Genomic DNA, 14,928 nt, shown 5'->3' on the forward strand with positions numbered 1-14,928 from the left:
CCATATGGTTTCAGTGGTCTAGAGGATGTGCAATGATTTATTTCTTTTCGTGGAATACATTTACAAAAGTGTACAGCGTAAACACATATGTATTTTGTAAATTTGTTTGACTCGGTTTTTCGACCTGCAATATATTAATATAACGAGAATAGGTATGGTGTATATGTCAAAGAAACAACAATCCCATCGGAATGAAAATGTCAGCCCAAGTCTACCCATTAGTCTTCAATGAACGATGAGGAAAGTTTTTACCCTCATACCACAGGGCAGGTTGCATCTGGCCCAAAAAAAATTGATATACGCAAGTATAGCGAAAGAGTTGTCACTATATACTCAAGTAACATAAAAATAAAGATGAAAATGAAACAAGACATCATACAAAAACCAGAAATTCGTGACTTTGGGACAGACACAAAAATGCGGCGGGGTTAAAGTACATTGACAGTATCACAACCCTCTCCCTTTCAAATCTGACCACGTGGAAAAATATCACACAATTGATTAAACACACCTAAAAATCAGTTTAAAAAATTCTGATTCCCTTGTTATACAGGGGAAATAAAGAAACTAAATATGTACAAACTAAGGACTATTAGCAATTAACTGACATGCCATCTCCAGACCAGTTTACACCTACATAAAGTTGTGTTCCCATCATATGTAAAATCAATCTCAATTCTTCCCATGCGGGTTTGAGAATCACGGTACATCGTAAGTCATTCAATAAGGACACAACCCATGTCATGAAAAAAATGCTTTTAAATATAGTGTTTTAATTTTTTTGTAAAGACTCTATGAGCGAATCAATGTTAATACCAAAATGCTATCCTTAACGATTTGACGATAATATCATAACTTTATCCCTTATGAATAAGCCTATTCAACGATTTAGTTGGGTTTTGTATCCAGCTTTCCGTGCTTTGTGTAGAACATCACCGTAAAACAAAGGGCGAGAAATGTCCGCACGTATTAACCCTTTACAACTCATCTGTATTTGAGAGTAGTGTATTTTTGAGTGATAAAATATGCATAAAAAATGTATGATTTTTCCAACATAAAACTCGAGCATCTTTATGAGGTTCCGCGCAAGGTATCAGAACAAACAGGAAGTTTGTGAATTTGTATTCTCAGTTTAATATACATGCTCAATCTTATAAATGAAAAATACAATCATTAAATAAAATGATATCAGCGTCCAGGTTTCTCGCATATATAGCCTTCTAATTTATATATGCAATCCCAACTTAAAAAGTTGCCATGCTTTCCCAAATAAACACACGCCAAATTTCTTTTTGGATATCCCCAAGGAATATGTCTAGCTTCTTTTCCATCAGACCAACTATAATTCCCGGTGTTTTTGTTTTCTCGTCGAAGTCCGATCCACAGAGAACCAGATATTGTTGATGCCTGACTTGTTACAAAATAATGCTCTTCGTCTGAATCTATAGAAACTAGTTTCGAGTTCCTTTGATTGCATACCCTGTCTGCTTGAGACCAAGTTACGCTTCCCTTTTTAAATAAATAACAGTGGTCTCCGAAGAGAAGCCAGTCACCATTGCCGCATTTGTCGGTAAGGTTCATCTTACAAATGAATCCCCTATGGAGGTAGCAGTTGTCATCGTTCCATAATTTTGTTTGTTTTGACACTTCAGCGCAATCCTCAAAGTTATTGAAATCGTTGGGCTCGTTAACATTCCACATGGTGAAGTCTGTCTGACTTTTGTCAGACCATATAAACTTGTTTTCCTCTGTAAAATCACTAAAACCTATCCAATAATTTTGTGCAGATTTCCCACTTGTTAAATTATTGATAACTGACGCGGATTCACTGAGGCTGTGAAAACTTATCAAGTTTGCGCCAATATTCACACAGAAGGCTTGTGCTTGAATCCATGTTTTCTTCTCTTCGTACAGTTTATAACAGGAGCTCCCGTAACTATACCAATCCGCAGGACAGACCGAACGCATAAATGAAATCGCACGATGGTCAATAAAATTAAATTCGTTGGTCGAAATCACTGAAATTGTTCTATTTCCTGACCTTTCATCATTTTTAAACAATGTATCAATGTATGCCAGAAATCCAGCAGTTGTTATTCCAGAAAAAAATAACACAGCTGTCAGAAACCAGATTACACAGTAGCGAACCGATATCATTTTTAATTTCTGTGTAGTTACATTTGATGACTGCTTGTTTGTGTTTGTATGCCTTGTTACCTCGTCCGTAAGGTCTGCGTAAATGTGCGAATCGCTTACATTTTCGATGTTTGCCCTATGGGCGGCTATGTATCCGCCATTCTGAAACTCCATCTTAGCAAGTATTTCACGTAGAGTCGGGTTCTTTACTCAGAGAATTAAGGCGTTCATCCTACTGACAATCGGAAATAGATCATGTTTTACTTATACTATTTGTCACTTTTAAACAAATCAGTTACTCATGATACCGTCGTATAAATATATATATACTAGTCTATTGTGTTTCTAATCAGGAGGGATGTTTTGTCAGGATACCAGATCTTGACATAATTTCATCATTTCGTTGTCAGCGTTAGATCCCTTGTGTAGGATAAATTATACATTGACTATCGCATGATTTATTGATATCAAGTTCAAAATCAACTGTTCTAACATTTTAGTTTGTATTGTTCCGTGTTTTACGATAATTTGTGCCATGAAACTTTGTTAAATTATATAATATCGCCCAAGTGTGAACCGACGGGACCCCTTTGTGGCCCGTCTTGACCGTACGTTTTTGTAGGAAAGAGTAATCAAGGGAACCGGCGAAGATTCTAGCGGAAATCAAAAGAATGTAATCCATAGACAAAGACCAGACATGGAAAACAGACACACAAAACAAGGAACATAAAATAACCAAAATATTACATACAAAGTAACAAAAGTAAATAAAGAACTCGGACTCCACTAAAAACTGGGAGCATGGACCAGGTGCAACGGTAAGGTAACCGTCCCCTGCTTTTCTAGAAACACCCTGCCGAAGTGCTCATAAAAAATCAAGTCCAGGCTAGACGAAGGAGAAAAGGAGAACTATGACACGTGAAAAAGTCAGTCTTTATGGTGCAGATGGATACACCGAAACGATCCACGAGTTCATGATGAACTTCTGTGGTGATGACTTCAATCTTATAGCAACATAACTCTGTTCCAGAATCCTAATTGCAAGAAGTCTAGCACGATACAAAACGTCTGCGTAGTTATGACAATCAAGCTATAGCATAACGTACGAGTTGTGATAATAATGAAAACTTACATACGTAGGTGCTGAAGGGGTGTTGCCATTAAAGGAATTAAAGTCATCTCGTTTGTCGTATATTTTGGTTAATAGTTTTCCTTTACCATCGGTCTCTAAGTGTAGGTCAAGATATAAGGCTGACATCACAGTGTTTGTTGTATTCTTTATATCAAGTTCTTTGAGGGAAGATACGGTGTAACAAATCCCCGAAACTAGGATTGTTTAACGATAATACGTCATCTATATAGCGGAAACTGACATTGACTGTTTTTAAATACCCTATAAAGCTATCACTAGAAAATACAACATTGACTGAAAGAACATTTCGTGAAACACCTAAAAAATGGGGCATTGGTGTACATATGGGCCTCACCTGGCGTAATTCTTTTATGAATTTCATACGATTACAAGTACTGTATAAAAGAAGTTTATTTCAAGTGAAAGTTAAGGTCTCCTATAAATATGTTAAATTTATTGAATAACCGCCACGTAATTTACCTTATAGCTGGTATACCTGGCCTCGAAGAGAGCTGAAGTATATAGCCTATACATCTCTCTTCCGGTCCAAGTGATTGTAGGAATATGGAGTTCAAATATTCAAGTCATTACATTGATTTAATTCGAAGTACATGTATTTGATTGTGATACCGGTGTTTTTCATTAGATTAATTATTTGTTAAATGATTGCTGAGCAGTAAAATAGATAGTGATATAATCCATTTCATTTGAAAAATAAATTGAGTTCAAGTGAGGCACCCCCCCCCCAAATCTGGGATCGCCCTTTTGTATGCTATATATACTAATGGTGCTGTGGAAGCAAGCCCCGGTGATCTGGCATATCTCCGTACAATTAACCGTGTTTATTTTCACCATACAGAAAAACTTGAATTGAATATATTTATTAAAGAATAGCAACTATTATAAAATATTTTCTATTCAATTGTCAATTTTTAATAAAAGTCAGTAATTCATCTCTATTAAATAGAAATATACAGCGTACAGTAGTCAAAATATACAAAATACAGTCATGAAAACATAGGTGTTTGAATAAAGTTCATACTTTGTGAAAACCTGTAAAATATATGTTTAAAACAAGGATGGATAATTACAAAATGGATACAGTCATACAAGAAACCGCTTCATGGAAGAAGGTAAAGTGGTTGAATAAATGTTCTTGTCCGTGGTTAACATTTAGTTTCAAAAGTAGTTATTACATATGTTATTACATGTAATATCATTCGTCTTTTTGAAGCGTATATAAATCCTGAATTAATTTCAGTTAAGGGAATTTTTCAAAATATCTACCAAAAATTTACGAAATATACGTGCATGTGTTTCACATATTTGTGCGATGTACAGAAAAACTGTACACATCCTTTTCTTCACTGTATAAACTTGTCCTATTATTTACGCTTCGGTGTTTTTGTTGATATTTGAGACATAACGCCAACAATTATGATATTTATGTTTTATTTTCATAAGTTACATATTTTAATGCGATAAACATTGCATTCGGTTCGCATATACATGTAAATGCTAATTATATGTACATATAAATAAATTATAATAAATATAACAAAATATCTACAGGTTGAACAAAGTAATGGCATAAAATGACCCAGGATGCAAGTTCAATGAATTTCTTTGGTGCTGAGTGGTATAGTTGTTCCCATTCTCAACTGTTAACATTGCCCCTCAGCGACAATAACCATGATCATGTGGAGTCTTTTGTGGCGAATTGTAGACTCGGAGATTTGAACTTTAGGTTTCACTTTGCAAACTTCGATTCAAACGAAGTCAATTTTGCACCAAGAGCAAACCTGTAATGAGCTTTTTCGGCAGAGATTAATTTGTATTTCAAGATCGAAAGCAACCCTCTATAGCGAGCTTGCTTCGGCAATGATAAACTCAGATTTCTGGATCTAAGGCGTGCAAGCTTCACAGAATATTACTAACGTTCAAAGATGGTAGACATGCAGTATATTGAATATTTTATCTTTAACACTTGTTTGTTCGTCCGTTCTCTGAATTTTACGTAGTAATATCAGTTTGAAGTGTTACTCTGAAAGGAAGAATGTACTGTACTTCTTCTGGTACGTTTTTTTAATCTTCTTCATACTCATGTTGTGCATGCTTCAATTGCGTATTCATAACAAACCACGCTCCAAGCTGTATGCAAAGACAGCACCAAGCACTAAAAGTAAGAAAATTGACAACCCGAAAATCAAACCAAGCCATACGCTTTTTCTGGACGTTCTTTGTACCTTGATTTCCATTGTCTGAAAAATAAAACAAAAGGTCAAATAAAAAGTCCCCCGAGCAACATTTGTACATGTATATGTGTTTCAAATTTTATATCTTTGTAAGAATCAGTAAGATAAAATATATATGTTGCTTTATATGACTGCAAGATACAATGCTTTATAATCTACAATATAAAGACGTAAATGTGTGCGATTCAAACAATCTAAATAACAAAAAATATAACGGCATACATGTATGTAAATTTACATGAACTTTTTTTATCAACCATAATCAAGGTGAACTTTGAACCTTACTTGAAACGAACGTTTACCAAATATCTGTGCTTCGTCATTCATTATACTCAACTAAACCTTACCGTTGGTTTATACACGGGTGGCATGTTAACATAGTGCTTCGGGTCTATTGGTGTATAGGGAGGTAATACCCAATTCTGTAAGGCTGACGAGGTTGAGGAGGATGCCGAACTACCCGACATCAGATTGACAGGAAAACTTCTCTGAGATGAGGTTGTTGAGTAGGTATCAGAGGGTCCTAAAAGACGGCTCTGTACACAGCTGCAAGAGGAGGAGGAACAACTGTCCATAAAAGTTGCCATCATCTGTTTCTTGTTTTTGTTATCGTAACAACGGTTGGCTCGATTGTCTCTGACAACTGGGGTGGAGGAGTAGTAGAATTCATTCTTCTGTATTATCTTCTTAAGTTGAGCAGTTGCAGGTGAGTCATACATATTTATACACAAAAATATATGCTTTAATTTAGGGAAACTGCAATCGAAACAAACAGTTATAAGTTTAATATTATACAATTCAATCCAATTTAGTATTTTATTATAGTCTCAATGAATGTAAAACATGATAAATATACAATTATAATAACAACAATTAAAATTACAAGTGTAATTCTTTTAAGAATTATGAGATATTTTAAAATTATAAGAACTTTACATTTACATAAAGTTGACAACGCTAATTCGATCAGTACAATTTCATATTTTATCCCTTCAAACCCTCCTATTGAACCTGTTAAATCATATATTTTTTTTTTTTAGAAATTTGGAAATTAATCACAATTTTTCTTTACGAATTTAGGAAATGGTAATGTTAAGAATTGTTAAACACTGTGATAATAAAAATGGGGTTTTGAAGTTTTTTCTTACTGGTTGTAACTAAAATAAAGTAAAATTCTTACCTTTTGGACGAACGCTTTGGACTCTTCAAGTTAACTTGATTGAATTGAATAGCTAATTATTTGCTGATCAAATCCAGACAGTTTTAGAATAATTGGATTATCAGACTATCTGGCGACTTATATAATTTAATGGGTATGAGATAAGGGTGTCCACTCAGTGCTCATTTGTTTATATGGAGAAGATAGTGAGAAATCTACTTAAGATGTTTTGATAGCTATAATTGAGTGTTTTGTAGATAGCGATGTCCAATTATGCCATAATTTTATATAATGATAATTAGATTAACGTGGATTAGTCTGATCCTAATCAGATTTAAAAAGTGTTTTTCTTGCGATTAAAGGTTAGGCGAGTTTTACTTCTCGTTGAAGCGCAATCAAAACCATGCCATTTAACTTGATGAATTAAATCGTCCAAAGTCTTTATTTTTAATGGCACAATTGTATTTGAGGTCACCCTCGTGAAATTAAGATTTAAAATTTAAAAAGAAAACTGACTTGGCTTCAATTTTATTCTCGGATTATTTTTTATCTAAAAAATGATAATTTGTGTCTCAATATCAAATTACTAACACTCCCTAGCATTAAAGAATAAAACATGCTTCTGTTTATTCCACCATGGTAAACATAATGAGGTATTTGTGATTATTTATAAATCCTTCCCTTCGTGCACTTGGATAAGAAAAATATAGACCTGTTGTTAAATACATTACAAGTAAATGTACAACAACATAGTTTAATTGTTCGCTTTCCGTATAAAATATCAATGCATTTCAATTTGAATATATGTGAAATTGTAAGGTCAACAATTTTTTTTAAATTCAGACTTAATGAATTTTCTAGCGACTAATAAGGATCGATTCCAGATTTTCTGTCTCCGTTTTTAGCCTCACCGGAAGAAGTATTTCTAAAATTAGAATCCGCATGGGATTGTTTGGAAAGTTCTACAAATTTCTACTGAATATTTTATTAATTTCCTAACGGATTTGCTTACCAAATTAAACTCTTATACGTCAGCGGAACTCTATGGATAATGTCTAGTATGTAAACAGCAATTAACTTGTAGTTCGTATCTTAAATACTGAAAATAAGTCAAAAACTTTTGTTCGATCGTTGTCTCAAATAGCGATTTTTCTTATAAAAATCCTTGTATAATCCTCATAGTGAATATAGTGTATCTCTTTGAGGAAGAATTCTTCCATTCAGCTAAGAAATGGCATCAGGAGATGGAAACGAAGGAAGAATGCCAAAAGATATGAAAGCTTTGATGAAGTTCTGTATAGAGGCTACAAAATCAGAGGATGCTCCCTCCTCAGAAGGATTTGCACCCATGGATCAAGAGGTTTGTAAAGGACACTCACTTTTGACTGAAACTTAACTCTCAGGCTTATATATGTACATGTAAGTCACTATAGACATATTTTCCACCAACATGTGATACATGTGTAAGAATCTTTGTAAAGTAAGATCCATGTTATTTGTAATGGTACAAATGTAACTTTGTCTCACTGGTACATGTACATTCAAATAGCACTCTCCTTATATAGATAAAAGTTACCAATGTTTGTCAAGTACTCCTATATCTTAATAGGGTATGTAAGTCTTGTCACATGACTCCGTGATTTTATGAGAATGGGTCCTCATCTACCATTCAAATGCATGGAGATTTGTCATTAACACATCAATGGGTTCAATATTAAAAGCAAATTTTTTCTGTGTAAAATACTGATAGAAAATGAAAAATATCTAGTTCTACATAAAAAAATGTTCAGTAAAGCATAAAATAGAAGATTTTGCAACGTGATTGCAACGTTTTGATTTCCCGGCAGTAAACAATAAAATGAAGATTGGTCTCCGGATTTCAATATGTTCTATATCAGAAATTCGGGAAGGGAAACTGAAACTAGAACGAGTCTTACAAACTCTATTGTTAGAACATTAGCCTACAGTAACAGGATATCCTAGCTGGGTGCCCAACAGTACTGTTGTGAATTTATCAATTGCATCAAGCTCTTCCTTTTCTTTTCTTTTAACCCTTCACTGTGTCAACTACTACAGAAGGTTGAAGGGGTGTTAAAGGTTCTTATCAGCCCAAAATACAACTGAAAATTAGTCGTCAACTGCCTAAGTGTTAAGAGACTTGAATCCATAACAACTATGAAAACATATGCACTTCTAAAAACTTTTGCATTAAAAAGACAGAAATAATGCTTGAAGTTTACTAAAATTCAGATATGATTGTGCACCCATATAAGAATTATTGATATGATTACAGAGAAAGAAATGGTTAGAAGAGGCCTTAGATGGTATGTCTGTAAGTCCTGTGCAAAGAATGAGAATTTGTTTAGATTGTGTTGAGAACTTGGAAAAAAGCCTTGATGACAGATGTCAAGCAATGGAAGAATTAATAGAATGGTGTGAAAATATGGATTATGCAATTGGTAAATTTGTCTTTAATTCTATATGGGTTGTCTAAATTCTTATACATGTATGTACATGTACATGTACATTCATTGTTGAATACACCACATATAGTCTTTATGATACATGTACACTACTGTCAGCACAAATTTTAATTTCTCCACTCTCCTCAGTGGAAATATTTTGAGTGGAGTCACAGTATCTCCACTCTCCACAGTGGAGTCACCATTTGCAAAATTGTCTGTAATTAACTTCTCCTGTCTTTATGCCAAGATATATTTTATGGTTCTAGTAGTTTAATAACATTTCAGTAAAGGTTAGAAAAAATATTAAAAACTATTGAAATTTGGCAGTTTTATCCTGGTTTCTACTTTGGTGGAGTCACAGTGGAGGACATGAAGACTGTGAAGAGTGGAGAAATTAAAATTTTGGTTAATAGTAGTGTATAGTGTACATGCACATGTACAGGTGGAATACATAATAAAATACAGTTACAAATAAAAACTGATGATAAGAAAAATAAGGAAAACACATACAAAAACTAAAGCAAAAGAACAAGAATGATATCAAATGCTCTGGAAGGGTAAGCCTGTCCTGTTCTGCCAGTAGCACCTGTCACATTGCAAGTTAGTAAAATCTGGTAGGTGTCAAGTTTGGTGGGTTGTCAGTTTTGTAAGACATGAAATCTTAACTGAATCAGTTCATAAAATGTTTGCTGTTTAACATGAAACAATCAGAGTACAGAAAGAGACATACCATGACTGATCACTGACATGGTGGTATACCACTTTTAGAGTGGCAGTAAATATCTTTATTGTCTTTGAAGATATTTTTATAATTTTTCTACATTTGAAGTAGTTGAGCTAACCACCCACAATACGAAAGTAACAAAAAATCACTTATAGTAAAAAATTTTTTAGAACCACTCTAAAAGTGGTACACCAGTATGTCAGTGTTCAGTCATGGAATCTCTCTGTACTGTATTTTCCTGTTGTCTGTATACTTGACCATTTGTTCACCACCAAGTTCATATTTCCAAACATCTCACCAGGAGTGTATCCAGGATTTTAGATTAGCCGAATGGAGTAAGGTGAAAAATATTTTTAGGTTAAATTTTTGAAATATTCTTCTAGAATAGGTGCAATGTAGATATCTTTTGTGGTAAAATTAGCAAGAAATTAAAGTTTCCACCTAAAACTGCCTAAATCTACTCCTGACAACCCATGCTTTGCAAATTTTAGGGGGGTACACGCCCGCCACACCCCCGCCTGAATCCGCCCCTGCTCACAGTATTAATTGGGTTATAATGAAACAAAGTTATTACATGTAGTTCAGCAACTTTAATTTTTTTTTTTATTTTCATATTTGTCTATAGACTTCCACAAGATAGGAGCATTTGCAGTCTTACCTAGATTGTTCACAGACGAAGAAGCCGAAATTCGATGGCAGAGTTTAGAACTGGTAGCCTGCTTGGTTCAAAACAATCCTTATTGTCAAAATGCAGTTCTACAAAGTCAAATATTACCAGTAATGTTAGAGATGCTGGATAAAGACCAGGACCCCACTGTAAAAACCAAGGCATTGTATGCTGTGTCTTGTAAGTGATCAGTCTAGAAGGTTTAAGGATGTAGACTTAGGGTAAGGGACAGAACTCTGGAAATCAGTGATGTGTTTGTATATTATTCTATTTCACCAAAGCCTATCAAGTTTTCATTTGAAACTGAATGCAATCAGTCCAAATTACTTTGATGCTTACATGAGATTGATGTAAAATGCAGAGTACAAATGTTCCAATGATTTGTAAGAGTTGTGTCCCTTACCGTAGGTCTACCTCCTTAAGGGTAACAGTTTTGATAGAAGTGGGGGTTCTAGTAGGGACATTGGGTAGCAGACAAGATAAAAGGAACCAACAAGGCAATAAATGTACACGTATGAAGCTATCAGCTCAACCATAAAATATGTTTAACACATTGCTAACACATACAGAGTTTTGGTCTATGATATCCAATTGTTCTGCTCTCCTAAAATTTTATCTGTGTATTGTAGAAGCTATTTTTCTATTAAAAATATTAGTAAATATGAGCAATTATGATCAAATAACAGCTTGGGACCCCCCTATCAAAATTTCTGGATTCAAATTTGAATGACCACACAATTTTTCAGTGTTACCACAGATTGCTTGAATACTCTCCAGTGATTTTGTTTGCCTTAAATCACCTAAAATATATGGCTGTTTCTCCTGATGAAAGTTTCCCAATTTGTCAAAAAAATCCAAAATAAGATGAACCATTTCCCAATTGGTAGTCCAAGGGTAGAATATGGTGTTTCTGTTCAATATTAGGAAGGACCTATCTTTTCCTTGATGTCCTCCATAAAATCAGTCATCTTAACTACAAATCTAAGGTTCTGTAGGGATATTTTTAATGTACAAAGTAAAAAAAAATGACATATATTTTCCAAATAAAAAAGTATGAGGTAGTTTTGAAACATGCCAACAATATCACTGCTCACACTTAAGGGGGTAGACCTAGGGTAAGGGACACAGCTCTTACAAATCATTGGAACATTTGTATTCTTCATTTTACATCAATCTCATGTAAGCATCAAAGTAACTTGGACTGATTTCATTCTGTTTCAAAGCAAAGCTTGAAAGGCTTTGGTGAAATTGAATATGATACAAAAATAACTCTGATTTCAAGAATTATGTCCCTTATCTTAGGTCTTCGTCCTTAACTACTTCATTTTAAAGCAAACTCAATAGCTTCCGCATCAGTTTGTACCAACAGAAAAATTTACCATTTCTTGTATTTTCTAGGTTTGACAAGAGACTGTGAAGAAGCCCAGAAAATTTTTACAGAAAATGATGGGTTCTCAGTTCTTATGAGAGCAATGCAAACAGATATTGAGAAACTGAAGATCAAGGCTACTTTCATGTTGTCTGCTCTGTGCAACAATACACCTCAGTTCAAAGGTAATTTTGGTTTGTGCAACAATACACCTTAATTTAATGGTAAACTTGTTCAGTGCATTGATACACCTCAGTTCAAAGTTGTTGTACAATAACCAGTTTCAAGGTAGGACTTTAAACTGATCAGTTTTAAAGTACTACTTTTAATATTGTGCAAAAATAAGTTCGAAGGTAGTACTTTTATTGTTGTGCAAATTTTGTTCATTTATATTGCATTTCAGTGAAATGACTAAGTTTTCCAAAATGATATGGAAAATCTTTTTTCCTTGATTCTGATGATGCAAATGGTCAAATTTTACTTTTGAAGTGTTTTTTTTTTATACCATGTTTCACCCACTGCCTGATTCTTAGGACTGTTCCATTTAAATTTACAAATTTACATGGGGAGGGGGATGCAAATTGTAAAAGACCCCCCACCAATATAAATAAAATGTTGCCAACCCCCACCCCCCAACATATAGAATCTTAAGATACCCCCCACCACCAGAAAAAAAAAATATATAAAAAATGATCAATCTGTTGAAAAATGCATGTGCAATACATGTACTATATTTTGGGAAATCAGAGCATCAAAATCTCCCAACCCCCAGGTGTATTGAATTTTAGAGATGAAATTCACCCCTGCCAACATGATTCAATTATCAAACATACCCCTTCCAATATATAAACAAATATTCCCCCCCCCCCCCACCAAGAGAAAAATATAAAAATTGACATCCCCCTTCTCATGTAGATTTAAATGGAACAGCCCTTACAGAGACTGACACTCTTTGCAATGACTAATTTTTGAAACAGAATCAAATTAATTGAAGTTACGTTGATGCTTACATGTAGTTGATGTAAAATGCTAAATACAAATGTTCTAGTGACTTGTAAGAGTTGTGTCCCTTACATTAGGTCTACCTAATTAATTTCACAACATGCAAGCTTTCAAACATGTATTTCATAATACAGGAACTTATTTTCAGTGATTAATTTTCATACTTTTTTTTTTGCTTGTGTAATTAATGAAAATACATAGCTTGTAAATAATTTGGTTTACATTGAAACTGAACTCTGAGTTCTTATTTTTATTTTCAGATGTGCTTTGTGATATGGGTATGATAGACCAATTAGTAGGACATTTAAGTGAAGAACATTCAAATTTTCACGAACACCTTATGTCAGCACTGGTTGCCATAGTAAAAGACCATCCACGATCGATAGAAGAATGTCAAAGAACAGAATTAGATCTACACAATGTGCTTAGACAAAGAATAGAATATTTGAACGGAAAAGAACAATATTTGGTAAGTTAAATGTGCAACTTGGGAGGAAAAATTTTGCAGTCTGTCTGTCTGTTTATCAGGATTAATTTTGGTTGAGAGACATGTTCAGTTTACTCGGTTTCAAGTATATTGGAATTGAGGTAAAGGGACTTCACAACATATCTGGTTTTGATAGATCTCCAGTGTAATCAATTATAAGTATCTGTGCCTCTATACCAAGCATCGCCTGTGAGGCTAACAATATATACATCCAGCCAACAGGAATAGGTATCATATAGGACCACAGAAATGGGTCAGGGAAGTGAATTAAAAGTGAAAGAAGCCTTTGAATTTAATTAAAATTAAAATATGCAGAACATAAACAAAGAAATAAATTTACAGTGTCTTGATCGGGTATGCTTAATATTTTTTATAATGGACAACCGTTTACTTATCCTATCTCACACTTTTCAGCTATTGTTCAGCTATTTTTTTTCAATGACTTAAAAATCATTGGAATGTTTGTATTCAGAATTTAACATCAGTCTTATGTAAGCATCTAATTAACTTGGATTCATTTTATTCTGCCTCAAATGAAAGCTTGAGAGGCCTTGGTGAAATTGAATATGATACAAACATATCACTGATTTCATGAGTTATGCCCCTCCTTAACAAATATCAGAAAAATGTAAAAGTGCAATGCAGTGAGGCTGTGCCTAACTTATATTATTATTAGTTAGAACCAGATGTCTTTCCCCTCTCCACCACAGGAACCAACTAGTCAAATGGTTGTCAAACAGAAAGTTGATTCTACTGAAGCATGTGAAGTTTGAAATCAGGTCCCACAATATAGCAATAACTGGAGTGGCAATTAGGGCGAATGGACAGATCGACACAATGATCATTGTATATCCTCCGCAAGGCTGACGTTATAGTTGTATAAAAAAAAATCTGAAATAATTGACCATTTCTGACCACAGGCCCCATTTCATACAGAGTCTTGCCCCCTTATTCCTACTGTGTTATTATTTCATTGAAATGTGCTGTAAATGAACATGTCAATGGCAAATAACTCAGTCGAATTCCTCATTTTCCCAAAATTTTATTGAAAAATTTCTGAGTAAATCCAGTAATGCAGATTCCAAATAATGGTCTTTTCAAATAGAGAGAAAATATAGTGTCAGATTGGTTGGTTTTTGACATGCATGTTTCTGATTTTTCCCATTTGCCCGATTCTTACAAAAACTTACACTTAAGGGTCGAGACTCGATTTGAAATGTGGGTCTATGTTTCTGACTACTAATCCTTACACAATTTATTTCAGTAAGACAAGACTATGATTTGTTTGGTCTGTTCATGGTTCTGCACTTTTTATATTTACAGGAGGAGAAAGAATATGCTGAGACTTTACTAAAATCAATAAGTTCAGAAGACAGTACAACTGAAGCTTATAGATGACCTTTGATCTTAACTTGACCTTTGGAACATTTTTCAAATTTGGCATTACGTCTACATTAATTATTTTATATTTTGTTCATGTATACTTAAGTCATATACTAGAAGTAAATACTATTAAATGATTTATGTGTTTG

The 14,928-nt window shown here is 33.9% G+C and overlaps 3 protein-coding genes across 3 annotated transcripts; 1 reads left to right on the forward strand and 2 right to left on the reverse strand.

The window, feature by feature from the left end:
- Positions 1–1,107: 1,107 nt before the first annotated feature.
- On the reverse strand, positions 1,108–2,446 carry LOC148610568 (C-type mannose receptor 2-like). The gene has a single exon (XM_088595713.1). The coding sequence runs from the start codon at positions 2,308–2,310 to the stop codon at positions 1,189–1,191; it is 1,122 nt and encodes a 373-aa protein (XP_088451839.1). The 5' UTR covers positions 2,311–2,446; the 3' UTR covers positions 1,108–1,188.
- Positions 2,447–4,337: 1,891 nt separating this feature from the next.
- On the reverse strand, positions 4,338–7,608 carry LOC148610569 (uncharacterized). The gene is made up of 2 exons (XM_088595735.1): positions 5,871–7,608; positions 4,338–5,529 (listed from the first exon to the last, which is right to left on the reverse strand). Exons 1-2 carry the CDS (start codon positions 6,240–6,242, stop codon positions 5,398–5,400), a joined length of 504 nt encoding a protein of 167 aa, XP_088451861.1. The 5' UTR covers positions 6,243–7,608; the 3' UTR covers positions 4,338–5,397.
- Positions 7,609–7,614: 6 nt separating this feature from the next.
- Positions 7,615–14,928, forward strand: LOC148610570 (hsp70-binding protein 1-like). Its single transcript, XM_088595734.1, has 6 exons — positions 7,615–8,042; positions 8,976–9,141; positions 10,497–10,718; positions 11,937–12,092; positions 13,170–13,378; positions 14,720–14,928. Exons 1-6 carry the CDS (start codon positions 7,914–7,916, stop codon positions 14,792–14,794), a joined length of 957 nt encoding a protein of 318 aa, XP_088451860.1. The 5' UTR covers positions 7,615–7,913; the 3' UTR covers positions 14,795–14,928.

Source organism: Perna viridis, chromosome 8 (genome assembly GCF_037379345.1).
Source record: "Perna viridis isolate PV_CMFRI_1.1 ecotype Kerala chromosome 8, ASM3737934v1, whole genome shotgun sequence".
NCBI lineage: Eukaryota > Metazoa > Mollusca > Bivalvia > Mytilida > Mytilidae > Perna > Perna viridis.

What these genes read in the sequence shown, in the direction of transcription:
- LOC148610568 (XM_088595713.1), bottom strand. Translation starts at nt 2,310, where the DNA reads ATGGAGTTTCAGAATGGCGGATACATAGCCGCCCATAGGGCAAACATC.
- LOC148610570 (XM_088595734.1), top strand. Translation starts at nt 7,914, where the DNA reads ATGGCATCAGGAGATGGAAACGAAGGAAGAATGCCAAAAGATATGAAA. An exon ending in GGCATTGTATGCTGTGTCTT is followed by an intron (nt 10,719 to 11,936) that starts GTAAGTGATCAG and finishes TGTATTTTCTAG; the next exon opens with GTTTGACAAGAGACTGTGAA. An exon ending in ACGGAAAAGAACAATATTTG is followed by an intron (nt 13,379 to 14,719) that starts GTAAGTTAAATG and finishes TTATATTTACAG; the next exon opens with GAGGAGAAAGAATATGCTGA.
- LOC148610569 (XM_088595735.1), bottom strand. Translation starts at nt 6,242, where the DNA reads ATGTATGACTCACCTGCAACTGCTCAACTTAAGAAGATAATACAGAAG. An exon ending in CACCCGTGTATAAACCAACG is followed by an intron (nt 5,530 to 5,870) that starts GTAAGGTTTAGT and finishes TTTATTTTTCAG; the next exon opens with ACAATGGAAATCAAGGTACA.